At 42.1% G+C, this 18,797-nt stretch overlaps 1 protein-coding gene across 8 annotated transcripts in view; it reads right to left on the bottom strand.

Moving 5' to 3' along the window:
• Positions 1–2,254: 2,254 nt before the first annotated feature.
• The window catches only part of DLGAP5 (DLG associated protein 5), a 41,804-nt gene continuing 25,261 nt past the window's right edge, over positions 2,255–18,797 (bottom strand). For 2 of the 8 annotated variants that reach the window (XM_062205077.1, XM_062205078.1), the window contains exons 14-19: positions 14,049–14,268; positions 11,393–11,585; positions 9,380–9,440; positions 8,646–8,883; positions 5,642–5,691; positions 2,255–2,737 (exon numbers count right to left, since the gene is read on the bottom strand). In XM_062205077.1, coding sequence (XP_062061061.1) covers positions 2,597–2,737; positions 5,642–5,691; positions 8,646–8,883; positions 9,380–9,440; positions 11,393–11,585; positions 14,049–14,268 — 903 coding nt within the window. In that variant the 3' untranslated portion in view covers positions 2,255–2,596. Of the gene's footprint in view, positions 2,738–3,371; positions 3,500–5,641; positions 5,692–7,953; positions 7,998–8,645; positions 8,884–9,379; positions 9,441–11,392; positions 11,586–14,048; positions 14,269–18,797 lie in introns of those variants that run through there. The other 6 variants (XM_062205081.1, XM_062205079.1, XM_062205080.1 and 3 more) reach the window with 6 other exon arrangements.

Below are 18,797 nucleotides of genomic sequence, written 5' to 3'. Positions count from 1 at the left end.
CATTTTATTGAACAGTCTGTTCTAGGTAATACAAAATGCAAACATATGTAGTGATATTAAAACTGCTATAGGGGGCCAGCACCGTGGCACACTAGGTTAATCCTCCGCCTGTGGCGCCAGCATCCCATATGGGTGCCGGTTCTAGTCCCAGCTGCTCCTTTTCCAGTCCAGCTCTCTGCTGTGGCCTGGGAAGGCAGTGGAGGATGGCCCAGGTGCTTGGGCCCCTGCACCCGCATGGGAGACTGGGAGGAAGCACCTGGCTCCTGACTTCGGATCAGCGTGGCTCTGGCTGTTGCAGCCACTTGGGGAGTGAGCCAATGGAGGGAGGACCTTTCTCTCTCACTGTCTGTAACTCTGCCTGTCAAATAAATAAAACCTAAAAAAACCCCCAAAAAAACCAAAACTGCTATAGGGTCTCCCAAGATTTTTCCGCTTGCTATCTTTTTTGAAGGAAAACTTAAACTACCCTAAAATGTCCTTTCTCTTCCAGAATGACATAAAAACCAGGAAATGCTACAAAGAAATCATTCTTAACAAAATACAGTTGGGAAAGCAAGGTGTTTAAGAGGGAGTGGGTTTGTGAACAACACCTGTAGGTGAGAAAGCACGTGCTTGGGCAGAAAATGCTGACCCACAACAGCTGAGCCTGCTCTAGGGGGAGTTCTGGAGTCTGGAGGATCCTTCAGAGTGGAGGGGGCTGGGCCTTGGCCTTCACATGCCCACCTGGATCAATCACTGAACACAGGACACCTGGGAAACAGGGACACTCTTCAGCTGTGGCAGCACTTGTAGGCAAGGAGAGCTAAGGGCTGCCTGCCACCGTTTCCAGCGGCAGAAGAAATAAGTCCCCCCCACCCCCTTCTCCCACTGGCTTGATTCTGCAGACCAGCCCAAAGGAAGGACATGGCTCTGATTATCACTGGCAGCCATCTCATGACTCCAGAAGACCCAGCCTAAGAGGAGAAACACCTCTGACAGAATGAACTGGGGACACAAGCTAAGCCTTGATGTCATCACTTAGTTGTTGACTGTAAAGTGCCTGGACCACTCTGATAACTTATGAGGTAACAAATCTCCTTACCATTAAGCCAGTTGGAGTGCACTACTTGCCCTTGGAAAACCCCAACTTTTACATGTATTTCATTTTTCTGCAAGACCTATTTGATCATTACTGGAAGCTACTTTCAAGTGTTCTGAGGACACTTCTAAAGCAGCACCTCACAACAGCTCACTCTATTTCTTAAAAAAAAAAAAAAAAAGAAAAAGACTTATTTGAGAGGCAGAGAGAGAGAGTCAGTCTTCGATCCACTGGTTCATTCCCCAGATGGCCTCAATGGCCAGAGCTGAGCCAGCCTGAAGCCTCCCATGCAGGCACAGGGGCCCAAAGACTTGGGCCATCTTCTACTCTTTCCCAGGCCACAGCAGAGCGTTGGATCGGAAATGCAGCAGCCGGGACATGAACCGGCGCCCACATGGGATGTGGGCACCGCAGGGGTGCCTTTACCTGCTCTGCCACAGCGCCAGCCCCCAGCTCACACTCTCAATACCATCCTCTCGCATGCCTAATGCATTTTCATCTGGCAGCAGAAGTAGAGGTGTGCTTTCTGTTTTGCTTTGAAAATCCTCAGAGCTTCTGCTTCTTGGGTGAATGACTCTAATCCTCAACTCACTTGAGCTCTGCTGGGTCTGTTAGTCTAGTGGCTGTCTTTTACAATCCTACAGGTAAGAGTTTGTAAGAGACAACGGCGGCAGGCATTTTGCAGAGCAGTTAGGATGCTGCTGGGGATGCCTGTGTCTCATGTCCAATGCCTGAATGAGTTCCTGCCCCACTCCTGACTCCAGCTTTTGCTGATGTGCACTCTAGCAGGCAGCAGGTGGTCGCTCAGGCGGTTTGGTCCTTAGCACCCATGCGGGAGACCCAGATTTAGTTCCTGGCTCTTGGACATATGGGGAGTGAATGAGCAGATGGTAGTCTGTCTGTTTCTCCATCTCAAGTAAAATTATTTAAAATATATATATATTTTTTCAAACATATGATTCTGAGAAAAGAGCATTTTCCTTCAATGGTTATTGGCCAAGTCAAGGAGAAAATGAAAAGATTAATGGGTGCCTCTAAAAATTTAACTGAAATTATAGCCTAACTTCACAACCCAGAAGACTCACCTAAGGAAACTAAGTATGCTCTAGAGAATGTAATACTCAAAGCTGTTTACTGCCAATAAATTTAGAAATTCAAACTAAAAATAAAGTATTAACAAATACAAATATTTCTGTCAAAATTTAATAGTGTATTTCAGTTGAACTAAGGAATGTTTATAGACTCTCAGTAAGTACACTTTAAGCTATACATTTTGAACAAGAGGCAATGCACAACACTTTTTATTCTGCATGGTTAATGTACAAAATATCCCATGCCCCATAAGAAACATATCTAAAACACAATTTGAGGAACACAGACTACTAACCCATTGTATGCTACTATATAAGTGAATCAAATAGAACTGAACACAAACACACATTCTCCAAAGTTCCGATGTCTAAGAATATATCACAGCACTAACAGCATGAAGGAAAATGTTCAGATTTACTTTCAAATTCAAAATTCTTCTGGTTGCTCGGCACTGAGGGGCCTCAGCGGTGAAAAGGTAATCAGGTTACCACCAAAGGAAACGTGTCTGCCATGGTCTAGAGGTCTCCTCTCCACCCGAGTGGATGGATTACAGCAGTCCAGGCCTGGCTAGAGAACACATTCAGAGACGTCACTTAAGTAATCGGTAAGAATTTCACCAATTAAAGTTCACAGTGCTATCAATTAACAACGAATGTCATCTCTACATAACAAAATTACTGGTAATAATGATGCTACTTTTCAGCAGACATACTTTAAAGTTTTTTAATTTTTTTTTTTTTTTTTGACAGGCAGAGTGGATAGTGAGAGAGAGAAACAGAGAGAAAGGTCTTCCTTTTTGCCGTTGGTTCACCCTCCAATGGCCGCTGCGGCTGGCGCATCTCACTGATCCGAAGCCAGGAGCCAGGTGCTTCTCCTGGTCTCATATGCGGGTGCAGGGCCCAAGCACTTGGGCCATCCTCCACTGCCTTCCCGGGCCACAGCAGAGAGCTGGCCTGGAAGAGGGGCAACCAGGATAGAATCTGGGGCCCCAACCGGGACTAGAACCTGGTGTGCCGGCACCGCAAGGCGGAGGATTAGCCTGTTAAGCCACGGCGCCGGCTTAAAGTTTTTTTTTTTTAAACTCTTAACAACGTTTTTTAATTTTTAAGAGATTTTATTTATTCATTTTTTTTGAGAGAGAGTTATACAGAGAGGGAGAGACACAGAGAAAGGTCTTCCATCCGCTGGCTCACTCCCCAGATGGCTGCAACAGCTAGAGCCGGATTGATCTTAAGCCAGGAGCTTTTTCCAGGTCTCCCACATGGGTGCAAGGGCCAAATCACTAAGGCCATCTTCTGCTGCTTTCCTAGGCCTCAGCATAGAGTTGGACTGGAAGAGAAGCAGCTGGGACTCAAACCGGTGACCATATGGGTTGCTGGTGCCGCAAGCAGAGGCTTAGCCCACTACACCACAGTGCCGGCCCCTCCAATATTTTTTTAATTGCAAAGATGTATTAGGAATACATGCCTAAAAAGGTGAATAATGTCAATGACTTAAGCAGCAAACAGGATGAACACAACTGAGACCAAATCTTCAGACATATATGCAGAGTTCACAAATCCTATATCACCTAATAGCACAAGCAGGCCTTTTACTAAAAATTCTGCTGGGATCCTTTTCTTTCTCTCAAGCACTACTTCATGTTCAAATGCTGATACTGGGCAAGTAATGATCTGGACTTAAAGTAGGCAGGTGGACTTATTAAAAAAAGCTATCAAAAATTTCTAAATTCTATGGTTTATGGAAATGGGAGACACGGAAGCTAAATTACAAGGTACGAAAATTTGAGATAATGTATACCCCCATATTACTGATACCAAAAGTAGAATATGGTGATTAATTTTCATATTTACTTATATCATGCAAGATCAGAACAATCAACCATCCACGGTTCAGACCTGGAAACTGGATTCAATCTTGGTTACAAAAGTTGGCCTGGTGCTGAAGTCCCTGATCAACCAGGTCTCAATTTATGATTAAGGAAGGTTAAGACCACAAAAGTAACACATTTCATTCTGCTCCCGACAGAGTGCAACTCAGAGCCTTGCCACATAGACGGCAACTTGGAAAAACAATGCAAGTTAAGATATACCAGTCCAAGGTCCTTAGAATTAGTAGCTTAAGGAACCCACATATTTTCCAGGCTTTACAGGTTAACAAACTTGTTGATGTTTATATACTTGTTTTAATGAATTTCTTATATTCTGAGATCAACGATTAACAAACTAGAGCTGGCAGTGTGGAGAAGGTTAAGCAGCCGCCTGCAGCACATGGCATCCCACATGAGTGCTGCTGGCTCCCCACTTCCAATCCAGCATCTTCTAATGCACCAGGGAAAGCAGCAGAAGATGGCCCGAGTACGTGGGTCCCGGCCACCCACGTGAGAGACCTGGATGGAGTTCCTGGTTCTGGCTTAGGCCTGGTCTAGCTCTGGCTATTGTGGCTATTTGAGGAGTGAAATCAGCAGATGGAAAATCTTTTTCTGAGTCCTTCTCTCTGACATTCTGCCTCTCAAAAAAGAAAAAAAAAAAAAAAAGTTTTAAATCCTGATAATTTCCTGACCATTTCTGGTGGCTGGTCCTGGAAATTTTCAAGATAAGGCAATAAACCAGAGGTGTTAACCCTCGCTACATATCAGAATCGCTACATGAAGTGACAAGGTCTACTCTAGGTCACTGAAATAACTGAAGTGTCTGGGAGTAGGACTGAAGCCAAAGCTACTCTGAGAAGGAGGAGAGCAATGTATCATTCATGCCATGCTGAATATACCTAAGACAATTCTACCTAGTGAGGGATTTACCATTAATAAGAATTAGATCCCAGAAATTATATTTTAGGACTGTCACACACTCATATTATGCTCTTAATAAGAGATTAAAGGTATATATTGTGAGCCTATATGAACTGATACCGTTATGTAAATTAACATGGGAATGATGAAAGCCTAGACAGAGGGCTAAATTTTGAACGTATTTAGAGGTAAGAGGTCACCAAATGTAAAGACTGGGAGCTTCCAAATAAAATATCAGCATCTAAACATAGTAACCTTAAAGAATTAGAATGTAAATAACCAATGATGTCAGAAAGTGGGACAGAAACCTCTTCCCAACCATGTATGTCAGAAGGGCAGTAAGTAAGCTCGCCTTAAATTTTTCTTGCATCACTCAGAAATACCTAGCATAACCTAAACCACATATTAGACTTTCAAGTGTTCAACCAATCTATCATAACACATTTGATACACAAATCATATTGGGAAGCAAATCTTCAGGGTTTAACACATACTATCTCTAAAAAAAGTTCATAGAAAGCCTTTCTCCATACTTAGAAAAATGGATAAGGGATTCCCGAGTAAACAAAAAGATGACAAGACAAAAATTCAATTTGTACACAAACTGAAAAATTAGTATTCATTTTATAAAACAAAGTTAGAATATAAAAGAAATTATAAAATGAAGTTGGAAAACTTACTGAATCAAGAAGGTAGCATTCAGTAGTTAGACTTTTATTATCATATAGTACTGAAAAACAAGGAAAATAATTAATTTAACTTTAAAAATATTCTCAGTCAAGGGTTAGACATGAACCATGCCTTCAAAGGTCTGAAAAGTTCCTCATAGCAAATGCCAAGACAAAAATATCAACCATTGTATGTTATCTTTTTTTTTTTCTCATGAAAGATTTACCTATTTGAATGGCAGAGTTAGAGAGAGAAAAGGAGAGACACAGAAATAGAAAAAGAGATCTTCTATCCATTGGTGCACTCCCCAGATGGCCATAATGGCTAGGCCAGGCTGAAGCCAGGAGCCTGGGACTGAAGTAACACCCTGACAGTAGGGACTCCATTTTGGAGCTCTTGAGACTCTATTCCAGGATGGTGCTCCCCCACACCGTGAGACTCTGGTCTGAAACTATGATCTAAAACAGTTGAACAATAGCAGTCCACTACATCACACTTGGCAGAGCATAGAAACCCCCTAGCATGATCGCTCAAGCTTGGAAGTGGATAGGCTACACCTGGGTTAATGATAAAAATGTAATGTCTATGTCCTACATAAGATTAAAACCAATACCTGGATTAATGTCAAGATTATAACTGAAATTAAGATTGTAACTGGTATTGTCAAGATTATAATTGATATTAGTTTCGCATAGGTTTTAGGTCAGCTTGACCCCGGTAACCATGTATTCCCTCCTGTTCCTAGCAACCATGAATTCCCCTCCCGATTTACACTCGCTCAGGTACAACAGTACTCCATCCCTGTCTCCTACGTGAGTAGTAAGAGCCCAAGTACTTGGGCCATCTTCTGCTGCTTTCCCAGGTAGCTAGATTGAAAGTGGATACAAGTGTTGCAGGAAACTTAACCTGTTGCAGATAACACCAGTCCCCATCACTGTTTTTTTTTTTTAATTTTTTTAATTTATTTATTTGGAAGTCAGCCGGGACTCGAACCGGCGCCCATATGGGATGCCGGCACTGCAGGCGGCAGCCTTACCTGCTATGCCACAGCACCGGCCCAATCATTGTTTTTAATGTAAATAAATTTCTTGGTATAAAGTATAATTCCCTCTAAAACTAATTTTTTTATTTAATCTATTTGAAAGGCAGAGAGAGACGGACAGACACAGAGAGAAATCTTCTACCAACCAATTCACTCTCCAAATGCCCCTCGGGCTGGGCCAGACTTACAGCCAGAGGCCATGTACTCCATCTGGGTCTCTCACATGTGTGGCACCGACCCAAGCACCTGAGCCATCACCTGCTACCTCCCTAGGTATGTAATAGCAAGGAGAAGCTGGAATTGGAAGTAGAACCAAGACTAAGCCCAGGAACACTGACATGCAATGTAGTTGTCCCAGATGGCATCTTAACTGCCACATTGAAAGCCTATTCTGGTAAAGCTCTCTTTTAAAAATATATTTATTGGGGCCAGCACTGTGGCATCACAGGTAATGCTGCTGCCTGTAGTGCCAACATCCGATATGGGCACCAGTTTGAATCCCAGCTGCTCCACTTCCCATCCAGTTCTCAGCTAATGGCCTGGGAAAGCAGAAGAAGATGGCCCAGGTCCTTGGGCCCCTGCACCCACGTGAGAGACCCGGAAGAAGCTCCTGGCTCTTGATCAGCACAGCTCCAACCATTGCAGCCAATCGGGCAGTGAACCAGCAGATAGAAGACCTTTCTCTCTCTCTCTGCATCAAATAAATCAATTAAAAAAAAAAATTGAAAGGCAGAGAGAGAAAGAGGCAGAGAGAGAGAGATATCTTCCATCTGTTGGTTCACTTCCCAAATGGCCACAGCAGTCAGGGCTGGGCCAGGCCAAAGCTATTTGCCAGTAACTCCATTCAGGTCTCCCATATAGGTGGCAGGGGTCCAAGCACTTGGGGAATCCTCTGCTGCTTCCCCAGGAACATTAACAGGGAGCTGGATCAGAAGCGGAGTAGCCAGGACTCAGACTGGTGCTTATATGGGATGCCAGCATTGCAGGCGGCAACTTAACCCATTGTGCCACATGCCAGTGCCCCTCTTGGTAAAGTTCTGATCCTTGATTTCAGCATAAAAAGAGTTTCCTATAAATAGATTTCATGTGTATAATATTTTTTCTCCTAAAGATTTATTTATTTATTTGAAAGTCAGAGTTACACATAGAGAGAAAGAGAGGCAGAGAGAGAGAGTGTCTTCCATTGCTGGTTCACTCCCAAATTGCCACAACAGACAGAGCTGTCCTGATCAGGAGCCAGGAGCTTCTTCTGGGTCTCCCACGTGGGTGCAGGGGCCCAAGGACTTGTGCCATCTTCTACTGCTTTCCCAGGCCATAGTTGAGTGCTGGAATGGGAATGGATTAGCTGGGACTCGAAGGCACTGCAGGTGGCAGCTTTACCTACTATGCCACAGCTCTGGCCCCTCACACGTATAATATTAAAGGTACCCAAAGGAACAACAGCTGGACAACCGGCCATACATTTTTTAATATTTTATTCTACCTTGGGCCTCAGCTGGACCAGCACCAGAGAGCAGCAGATGAAAATAACAGGTGAATCTGGCGTACATTGTATGTAACAAAAATATAAACTGTTTCCTACTGCAGAACAATCCCAACAAAGCAGGTAGAAAGAAGGTTTGAGGAGGAAAAATATGATATTCTGAAGAAGATTTGGAGATATCTGTTGAAAATTTTAAAACTTGAGGGATTTTTTTTTTTCTGAGTTTTCACTCGAAGTGCTAAATAGTTAGGTCCAATGTACAAAGCTCCTTATATCCAAATTGGATTAGTATTTGTTATCTACTTGTATTAGTCTCCTGAATTTAGGATTTGGGTGAAGAGTGGGAAACTACAATTTAATTTTAGAAGACATATACAATGAATGTCCAATTTTACAACCGTTATCTTTAGACACTGACATTCATTTATGATAATCTAATACCTTAATCATTTCCTTAACAAAGGCTCATTTAAATACATTTAGATCTTACCTGAGTGAGAAACTTTAGTTTCTTCTTCTTGTGAAACGTTATTTACTGATGGCATATTTTTTTCAGGGCTAGTCATCAAAATGTCCTGTGATATAATTGAAGAATTTAGTTCCATTCTTTCCACATCTGAAATTTCTTCTTTGTTCTTAGTATTAATATCATCTGCTCTTTCACCAACATGAAGAGACAAACTTATTCTGGACAAACAATCCACCTCAAAATTTATCTTGTTTACATCCTGAAAATCAAAATGCCATATTTAATTGTTGAAAACTGAGAACAAACAAAAAAGGTCTTGTTAATAAGTTAGAAAAACCAGAAGCATGATGTTGTAAAGACTGGCTAAAGAACACTGTGTATTCCATTGTCCTGTTTCTTGAACAATTAGTTTAGATTCTATCATAGATATAGTATGTTTGAAGGTAAGTTTCTCAGCAAGCTTTTATACTGCTGTTTAGTAACTGACATTTTCTATGAAGCACCAGATACTGTGTTGGGCCATGTGAGCCACTGGGTCTCTGTTCAACTTTATCACTGTATTGTAAAAGCAGCTAGAATAAAACATGATATTCAAGGGCTGTGGTTTCAACAATCCAAAGACCATTACAATAAGAACCATCATTCTGTATGACTGGTTTAGATTTCCAATGGAAATCCTAGGGGCTGTTTATTAAGTTAGTCTATTTAATTATGTAAGCAGATGACACAGAACACAGCTTTTGGATAGGACTTACATGGTTTACTTCAATCAAATCTTGTAATCCAGGACACTGAGAATTTTCTACTATTTTGTTTCTGGAAAAAAAAAAGAAAGAAAAAACCCAACATGATACTCAGATAATTAAACATACCATTATCTATTGATTTGTGTTGAGTTTATCCTTTATGGAGGAAATTAGTTTAGGGAATGGGCCAAAAATGAAGCCTAAGTCCAACCTGATCCAGACAGAATGGCTTTGGACTCTAGCTCCTGCAAGACAGCTCTACAAGCAATGCATTCTTCCCTAGAAAGCTCACAAGCCTGCTACCATTGCTGTTCAGTAAAACTAATGTTGCAATAGTTTGATTTTTTAAGATTTATTTATTTGAAAGTCAGTTACAGAGAGGAGAGGTAGGTAGGTAGGTAGAGAGAGAGAGAGAAAGAGCACTCTTCCATCCGATGGTTCACTCCCCAATTGGCTGCAACAGCTGGAGCTGTGCCAATCTGAAGCCAGGAGACAGGAGCTTCTTCTGGGTCTCCCACATGGGTGCAGGAGCCCAAGGACTTGGGCCATTTTCTACTGCTATCTCAGGCCATAGCAGAGAGCTGGATTGGGAGTGGAGCAGCTGGGACTCGAACCGGTGCCCATATAGGACGCCAGTACTGCAGGCGGCAGCTTAACCCACTATGCTATAGCAACGGCCCCGCAATAGTTTGAATTTTAAGGTCAAGAAGAAGCTGACTTCTGGAGGTAGAAGCACATCTTTTTCTTATCAAGTTTACTGTATGTTTATGTTCCATGAATAAGAACTGTTCAGGTAATCTGGATGCATTTGTGTAAAGGAACCACTGTGTAAAAGAATGAGGACAGCACCCATCGACACTGATTATAACCTGAATATGTCTAAGTTATGAACTTTAAGTTCCTCACTTAAAAAACGGGGATTTTGTATCTACTATGGCTGTATTACATTAGATGGCACTATTAAGACCCAGAACTATGTCTAGCCCGTAACAGCTGTTCCATATGCATCAGCTCCCCTTTCTCTATGCTCACTGTATATATTTTTAAAAAGACTTATCTTATTTGAAAGGCAGAGTTACAGAGAGAGAGGAAGAGACAGCGAGATCTTCCATCCACTGGTCCACTCCCCAAATGTCTGCAATGGCCAGGAGCCAGGAGTTTTTTCCAGGAGAGTACATGGACCCAAGCACTTGGGCCATCTTCTGCTGCCTTCCCAGGCCATTAGCAGGGAGCTGGATCAGAAGAGGAGCAGCCAGGAATCAAACTGCCACCCAAATGGGATGGCAGTGTTGCAGTTGGTGGCTTAAGCCACTATGGCACAGCACTGGCCCCTCAAGGTAACTTCTGTAAAAGATAGTGCCAAAGCATCTATTTCTCAAGGACCCTGGAGGAACCATCAGAACTGCTGTCTCTTTTATTTTCTTAATGTGAGAGGCAAAGAGACATACAGAAAGAACTCCTATCTGCTGGTTCACTCCCCAGGTGTCCACAATGGCCAGGGAACCAAAGCCAGGAGCTCAACCAGGTCTCCCATGTGAATGGCAGAAACCCAATCACTTGAGCCATCACTACTGCCTTAGCAGGAAGCTGGAATCAGGAGCCAGAGCCAGGAATCAACTCCAGGTACCCAGACAGAAGACAGAGGTGGCCTAAGCAGCATCGTAACTGCTAGGTCAAACGCCTGCCCCAGCAATGCTGTTTTGTAGATGAACTTGCCCCAGCGTTTCATGGTCATATGTTATGGAGCTGATTTTGAGCTCAGACCTGTTGAGCACCAAAGGATACCATATTGTATCCCCTCTCAGTGCTGCAAAACTTACTAAACCCATCCACACCTGAATATTTACCAACAGGAAACCCTAAGCCTCGGTTTACCTATTTATAGAAAGGAAGAAACGCCTGTATGCTACAGGGTCATTGTGAACTTTAACTGAAAATATCTGGCACATTTTACTAGCTTAACAATCTGAACTGGTGTGTGATACAGTATGTTAAGCTTTTAATAACATGTTAAAGAAATACCTGCTTTCAGGAATACTGGAACATACAGTCTTCTCATCAGTACGCTCCCTGCTGGCACCCTGAGGATCTGCGTTCTCCGGTGAGGCAGCTTGTGTCAGAAGGCCCATCGCAGCCCTGCTCTGAGACCCAGCTTTGCAGACAGACTTAGGTGTTCTCAGACTTTGAGAAAGACGTTCTGAAGAGACAGAAAGTCCTAGAAGATGAGAAAAATCACCAATACCAAAGAGGTCTTTAATTTGCTTTTGTTATAACCAGGAATACAGAATCAGCTGTTTTTCCTGTCACATAGTGTCTCCTAAAGTCCACTGCTGGGGACTGGGGTTGGCAGCATCAGTTACCCTACCCCCTGCAATGCCAGCATCCCATATGGTGTTTGTGTCCTGGCTGCTTCACTTAAAGATTTATTCATTTTTATTTAAAAGGCAGAGTTACAGAGAGGCAGAGAGAGAGGTCTTCCATCCACTGGTTCACTCCCCAAATGGCTGCAATGGCAAGAACTGGGCCAGGCCAAAGCTGGGAGCCGGGAGCTTCTTCCGAATCTGCTATATGGGTGCAAGGGCCCAAGGACTTGGGCCATCTTCCACTGCTTTTCCAGGCCATAGCAATGAGCTGGATCGGAACTGGTGCAGCCAGGACTCGATCAGGTGCCCATATGGGATGCTGGTACTGCAAGCTTAAGCTTTTCCCACTACGCCACAGTGCTGGCCCTGGCTGCTCCAATTCTGATCCAGCTCCCTGCTAATGGCCTGGGAAAGCAGAAGAAATTGGCCCAACTCCTTGGGTCCCTGCACTCATGTAGTAGACTAGGATGAAGCTTATGGCTCCTGGCTTCTGCCAGGCCTAGTCCTGGCCATTGCAGCCATTTGGGGAGCGAACCAGTGGATGGAAGCTCTTTTTTTCTCTACTCCTCTTCTCTCTCTAATTCTGCCTTTCAAATAAATAATACTTTTTTTTTTTTTTAAATTCTGGGAACTTTTTAGAAAATTAATTTATTTGAAAGGCAGAGTTACAGAAACAGAGGGAGAGTCAAAGAGAGTGAGATCTTCCATCCAACTTGTTCACTCCCCAATTGGCTGCAATGACTGGAGCTGGGCTAGTCTGAATCTAGGAACCAGGAGCTTCTTCTGGGTATCCCATTTGGGTGCAAGGGTCCAAGTATTTGGGCCATCTTTCGCTGCTCGCCCAGGCACATGATCATGGAGCTGGATCAGAAGTGGAACAGCTGAGACTGGAACTGGCACCCGTATGGGATGCCAGTGTTGCACGTTACAGCTTTACCTGCTATGCCACAGCAATGGCTCCACGGGGACTTACAGTTACAGAGAATACTGGGGGCTGGCACCCACGTGGGAGACCTGGAAGAAACTCTTAGCTCCTGGCTTCAGATTGGCCCGGCTCCAGCAGTTGCAGCCATTTGGGGAGTGAGCCAGTGCATGGAAGATCTCTGTCTACAATTCTGCCTCTCAAATAAATACATAAATCTTAAAAAAAAACAAAAACAAACAAAAAAAAAAACCAAAAACCAAAAACAAAAAACAAAAAAACAAAAAAAAAACCAAAGAGAGAGAGAGAGAGAGAAAGAGGATATTGAACTCACACACCAGACTGCTTCCTTTTGACATCCAATACTGTAACATCAGTAGATGGTCACAACAGTCATGTCTGGATCAAGTTAAAGCTGGGAGCCTGGAATTCTACTGGGATTTCCCACATGGGTGGCAGGGACCCAAGTACTTGAAACATCTTCCACTGCCTTCCCAAGAGCATCAGCAGGAAGCTGGATTCTAAGTAGAGTACTGTGGCCACAAACTGGCACTCTGATATAGGATGCCAGTGTGTCAAGCCTGGCTTAAACACACTGTGCCAATGCCAGCCACTGCACAAAAGTTTTAGTACAAACTAAAATAAAACCTAACCCCCTCCCATAAGCTTTTGTTTTAAAGCATAGCTAGAGAAATGTGGTGGGGTTCGATGCTTGTTTCCTTCATATCTTAAATTTGAACCAAGCTTCTAAATGACTTGAAGAAAATCAACTTCACTTCTCATGCTTCTTTCATTTCCCTTACCTCTTGGGAACCTATGACTTACCTCACAGATTGTGGGGTTACAAAGTAATGAGATGCAAAATTGCACAGAAGAGGGCCAGTGTTTAGGCTAGCAGCTGAAATACCCACATACCATATTAAGATGTCTGGGTTCAGGCCCGGCTCCTGCTCCAGACTCCAGCTTCCTAGTAATGCAGACCCTGGGAGGCAGTAGTGATGTCTCAAGTGATTGGGTTCCTGGTTCTTGCCTTTAGCTCAGCCCAGTTTCAGCCATTACAGGCATCTGGTGAGTAAACCAGCAGATAATAGCTCTCTAAAAGTCTCTCTCTCTCTGCCTCTCATAACTAACTAACTAGATAAATAAATACAGTAATTTAAAAATCACTTAGAAAATACAAAAGCCACCTTAGAAAACACATCACACTTAAAAGTAATCTGATCGTATCCATCAAAATGTGATTTACACGTGTTTGTGAGAGTCTATTTTCTAGAAATCAAAAATCTTTTAACTCTTCATGTGAAAACTATTTTGCACAACTTACACAAGCCCCATTGATTCCAAACCTCTTGAGCAGTCTCAGAAACAAACAAGACAACAACAAAAAACTAACCTGAGAATGATTTAACAGGGCTCTCAATTCTGAAAAATCCAGCATCAAACACAATTGTATCAACTTTCTTTGGTATTCCTGAAGCTGCTGCCTCACCAAGTTCTTCTTGCTTAAGTCGCTCTCTCATTGCATTTTTTATGGCAGCTAGGCGATTCCTGGCTGCAATTTTTCCACTATCATCCTGTTTTGGTTTAGTAGTTAGTCTTGAGACAATTTTTTTCTGCAACAGAAATTATATTTATTAAAGATGTTCGTTATGATCTTCTAAGAAAAATATACATATAATCTTTGATCATCAACCTGAGATTTTAATTAAGAAAAAAAACAGAGTGCACGAAACATTTCATAAATTCATCATTTACTCATAAATTCCTAGTATGTGCTAAAAATTCCTAAGGCAAAAAAGTAAATGACAAAGTCTCTGCTGTGGCAGAGGCCTTTGTCTTTTAATTAAACTTGTTTCTAACATGATTAAAGTTGCAGTAGAAGCCTTCCCAAAGTTAGAAAAGAAAAAGGAAAGAACCTGTCCTGGGAATGAAATATAGTTGTTATATGCTTGCCTGTGAAGTTACTATCTGCTTGTGTTCCTGTTTGCTAGCACCAAAGTATAGTGTTAACCCTTGCTAGACAGTGTGCACTAAAAAGAAAAAAAATCTTCAGTAACTATGTATACATGCCTAGTATTGTATCAATTCCTGTGGATGCCATATAACATTAGACTGTCCATGCAATCAAGTGTATGCATTTAAGCCACATAAGGGAGGAAAAGAAGCTAAAACCATATATAAAGAAATAACCTTTGCTCCAGACTCATGCTGTTGGATAAAAAATTCCACTTGGGCCTTATGCCCAGATTACTTCCTGTTAAAAGGCCTTTGTGTCTTGTTTCTGTACAGGAATCCTGCTATACTACACACTCAGAGTTGACCTAATGATGGTGATGGAAGACAGATGTCACATCAGTCAGAAGTTCACAGGGCTGTAGATTTTTTTTTTTTTTTTGACAGAGTGGACAGTGAGAGAGAGAGACAGAGAGAAAGGTCTTCCTTTGCCGTTGGTTCACCCTCCAATGGCCGCTGCGGCTGGCACACCGCACTGATCCGAAGCCAGGAGCCAGGTGTTTATCCTGGTCACCCATGCAGGTGCAGGGCCCAAGCATTTGGGCCATCCTCCACTGCACTCCCGGGCCACAGCAGAGAGCTGGCCTGGAAGAGGGGCAACCGGGACAGAATCCAGCGCCCCGACCGGGACTAGAACCCGGTGTGCTGGTGCTGCAAGGTGGAGGATTAGCCTATTGAGCTGCGGCGCCAGCAGGGCTGTAGACTTTAAGGACACCTTAACCAATCTTCAGACACACCAGGAAAGGTTTACAGGAAAGGCTATGCTAAAATCACAGTGGGGCAGGCTAAAAATTCGAGTGAAGAAGGGGTTACGCGGTCAATAAATGTTTGCAAAGCCAGAAATGAAAGAGAGCATGGAGGAGTTGCCAAGAGATAAGCAACAATTAGACTCTAAAACCTTTTCCATGTAATTCTCTTAAGAAACTACATTTATACAGAGGACAAAGGAAAATAGTTATTGGTGATTTTTAAGCAAGCAACTAATATTATCAAATTTATGTCTTAACTCTGGCTACAGCTTAGGGAACAGATTCAAGAGACATTTAAGAGGAAGAACCAAAGGGACTTACTGCCCCACTGGATATGTATGGGGTGGAGACAGCGAAACGCAGAGAGAAAAGGAGCAAAGGAGGTACGTGTCTACTTGGACATTTGAAGGGATGATAACACCTATCTTCTGACGTAGAGAAACATGGGTATGTATAGGCACTGTTTTAGTTTTGGATATATTGATTTCTTTCTTCTTTTTTTTTAAAGATTTATTCATTTGAAAGGCAGAGTTACAGAGAGGCAGAGAGAGAAAGAGAAATCTTCCATCCACTGGTTCACTTCCCAATTGGCTGCAATCACTGGAGCTGTGCTGATCCAAAGCCAGGAGCCAGGAGCTTCTACTGGGTCTCCCATGCGGGTGCAGGGGCCCAAGGACTTGGGCCATCTTCTACTGCTTTCCCAGGCCATAGCAGAGAACTGGATCAGAAGTGGAGCAGCCAGGACTTGAACTAGCACCCATGTGGGATGTTGACACTGCAGGTGGCGGCTTTACCCACTAAGCCACAGAGTGGCCCCAAGGATATACTGATTTCTAAGGTATACCCCTGAGTCACTAAGTCATGGTATTGTAATTCAATCCATGGGGAATTGGTTAAAAGAACCTCCACAAAAAACAAAATCCATATATGCTCAAGTCCTTTATGTAAAGTGGTATAGTATTTGCATGCAACTTGTATATATCTTCCCATATACTTTACATCATCTCCAGTTTATAACATCTAAATAGTGGTTATCCTGCAGTGTTTAGGGAATGACAAGAAAAACATCTGTGTATATTCAGTTCAGATAATTAAAAAATGTATTTTCAATCTACGGTTGGTTTTATCTGTGGATGTGGAACCCAAGGTGTGGAGGCTGACTGTATATAGAATCAGAGCTGAACATTCAAGTGTGCTCTGAGATCCAGATTTGAGAATCTTCATAGAATGGGTAGCACTGTATAGGAAGAATGTAGAAGGAAAATAAGAGATCTGAAGCAGGAATTTTAAATAGTGAAAGCATTTAAGGGAGAAATGGAAAAAGAAACTTGCAAACATGACTGAAGAATGCAGCAAGGCAGGGGGCAAATTAGCAGAACATAATTTCAAGAAAGGGAACAGATCATATTTAGTAGTGTAAAAGGGCTCTATTTTATAACTAAGTATGTAATACCTTTAGCATTTTTAAAATACATTGATAGCCTTGAAACTGAATCATGTGAGTTGCAGAGATAAATGACAACTAAAATTGTAAAGATAAGCGTAAAGACAGCATTTTCAGGACACCTGTCTGAAATTGGGAAGAAAGATGGAAACAGAGGGGTACAAATAATCAGATGTGAACCCCACAGATTAGCTGGTTTGTTTAAATGTAAGCAAAGGTAACAGACTTAAAGCTGTTGAAAACTCAATAGAAAAGAGAAGAGAGAGGAAACTGATGGAATGAGTTTATTAAGTGGGAGTAGTAGGAAATGTTATCAAAGTATAGGTTTTAAAATATTAGCTTCATTTCTCCAATAAGCTTAAGTGTCCTCGAAAAGAAAGTAGAGAGAGACACCTGGTGACAACAGACAGAATTACAAGTTTCTCATATGACATGGCCATTATCTGATCACTGACACTAATTTTCCCAGGCCTAAGTACTCAATGAGAAACACCCACAGTGGTATCCTTCATTGTTTAGATTTGAAATTCATTTCAATCAATTTAGTCACTGTCCTTAGGATCTTCGTCATGAGAATTTATTTTATAATAAGGTTCTTTCAATACTTTTAACACCTGAAATTTCTAATACAGGATTCAAACCAGTATTTATTTGAATTATATAGTGTAATAAAGTATTAATCCAGAAAATTTTGAGTTTATAACCACAGGTGATTCACTAAAATCACAAAGAAAACTGACAACGCTAAAATTGAGGAGTGCCTACCTGAATCAAAAACTTTTAGATTCAAATATTACTAGAAATAATAAGAATGGAATCTATCAGGGCTGGTGTTGTTGCATAGCAGTTAAAGCTGCCACCTGTAATGCTGACATCCCATATGGGCTCCGGTTCAAGACTCGGCTGCTACACTTCTAATTCAGCTCCCTGATAATGGCCTGGGAAAACAGCAGAAGATGCCCCAAATACTTGGGCCTCTGCACCCATATTGGAGACCTGGATGAAGCTCTGGGCTCCTGGCTTTGGCATGGCCCAGCCATGGCTGATGCAGCCATTTGGAAGTGAACTAGCAGATGGAAGCTCTCTCTCTCTTCCTCTCCCTGTGTAACTCTGACTTTCAAATAAGTAAATCTTTTAAAAAATAGATCAGGTTAATAAAGCAGATAATATAAGGATAAGTATTAGAGAATTTTAGAAGATAAAACACAGGAAAGACAAATGCTCTAAAGAAACACTGTTCTTTTCTATTTAAACAATCTTTCATAGGACCGACATTGTGGCATAGTGACTAAAGCCACTGTCTGCAACATGGGCATCCCATTTGACGCTGGTTCAAGTCCTGGCTGCTCGGTTTCCCATACAGCTCTCTGATAGTGCAACTGGGAAAGCAGCGGAGGACAGCCCAAGTCCTTGGTCCCTTGCACACTTGTGGGATACCCAGAGGAAGCTCCTGGCTCCTGGCTTTGACCTGGCCCAGCCTCAACCATTATGGCCATTTGGAGAGTGAACCAGCAGATGGAAGACCTCGGTTTATGTCTCTCCCTCCAACTCTCTCTGTATTTCTGCCTTTCAAACAAATAAAATAAACTTTAAGAGAATATTTCATTCTAAAATATACTGCTCAAAAAAAAAAAAAATCACATAAATCAGTTCAGGGGTGGGGGGAGAGGAGTATAGGCCTAGTAGTTAACAATACAGATTCAAGGTGAGCTCCACCTTAGAAAAATAATCTTGCTAAGCCTCCAATTCCTCAACCATATAATAGAGATAATAGCATACACCTCATAGCATTGTTATAAGGATTAAATAAATTAATACATGCAAAGTATTTGAAGTAATATTTGGTACATACAAAGTAATATATAAATTATATACTACTGTAATTACTGTAACATTTTAAGTACTACAGATGAACAAAGAAAACTAACATATACCC

The sequence above is a fragment of the Lepus europaeus genome, chromosome 11 (genome assembly GCF_033115175.1).
Source record: "Lepus europaeus isolate LE1 chromosome 11, mLepTim1.pri, whole genome shotgun sequence".
Classification (NCBI taxonomy): Eukaryota; Metazoa; Chordata; class Mammalia; order Lagomorpha; family Leporidae; genus Lepus; species Lepus europaeus.
The sequence above is the reverse complement of the archived record's forward strand: the minus strand, read 5'-3'. Positions and strand labels throughout refer to the sequence as shown.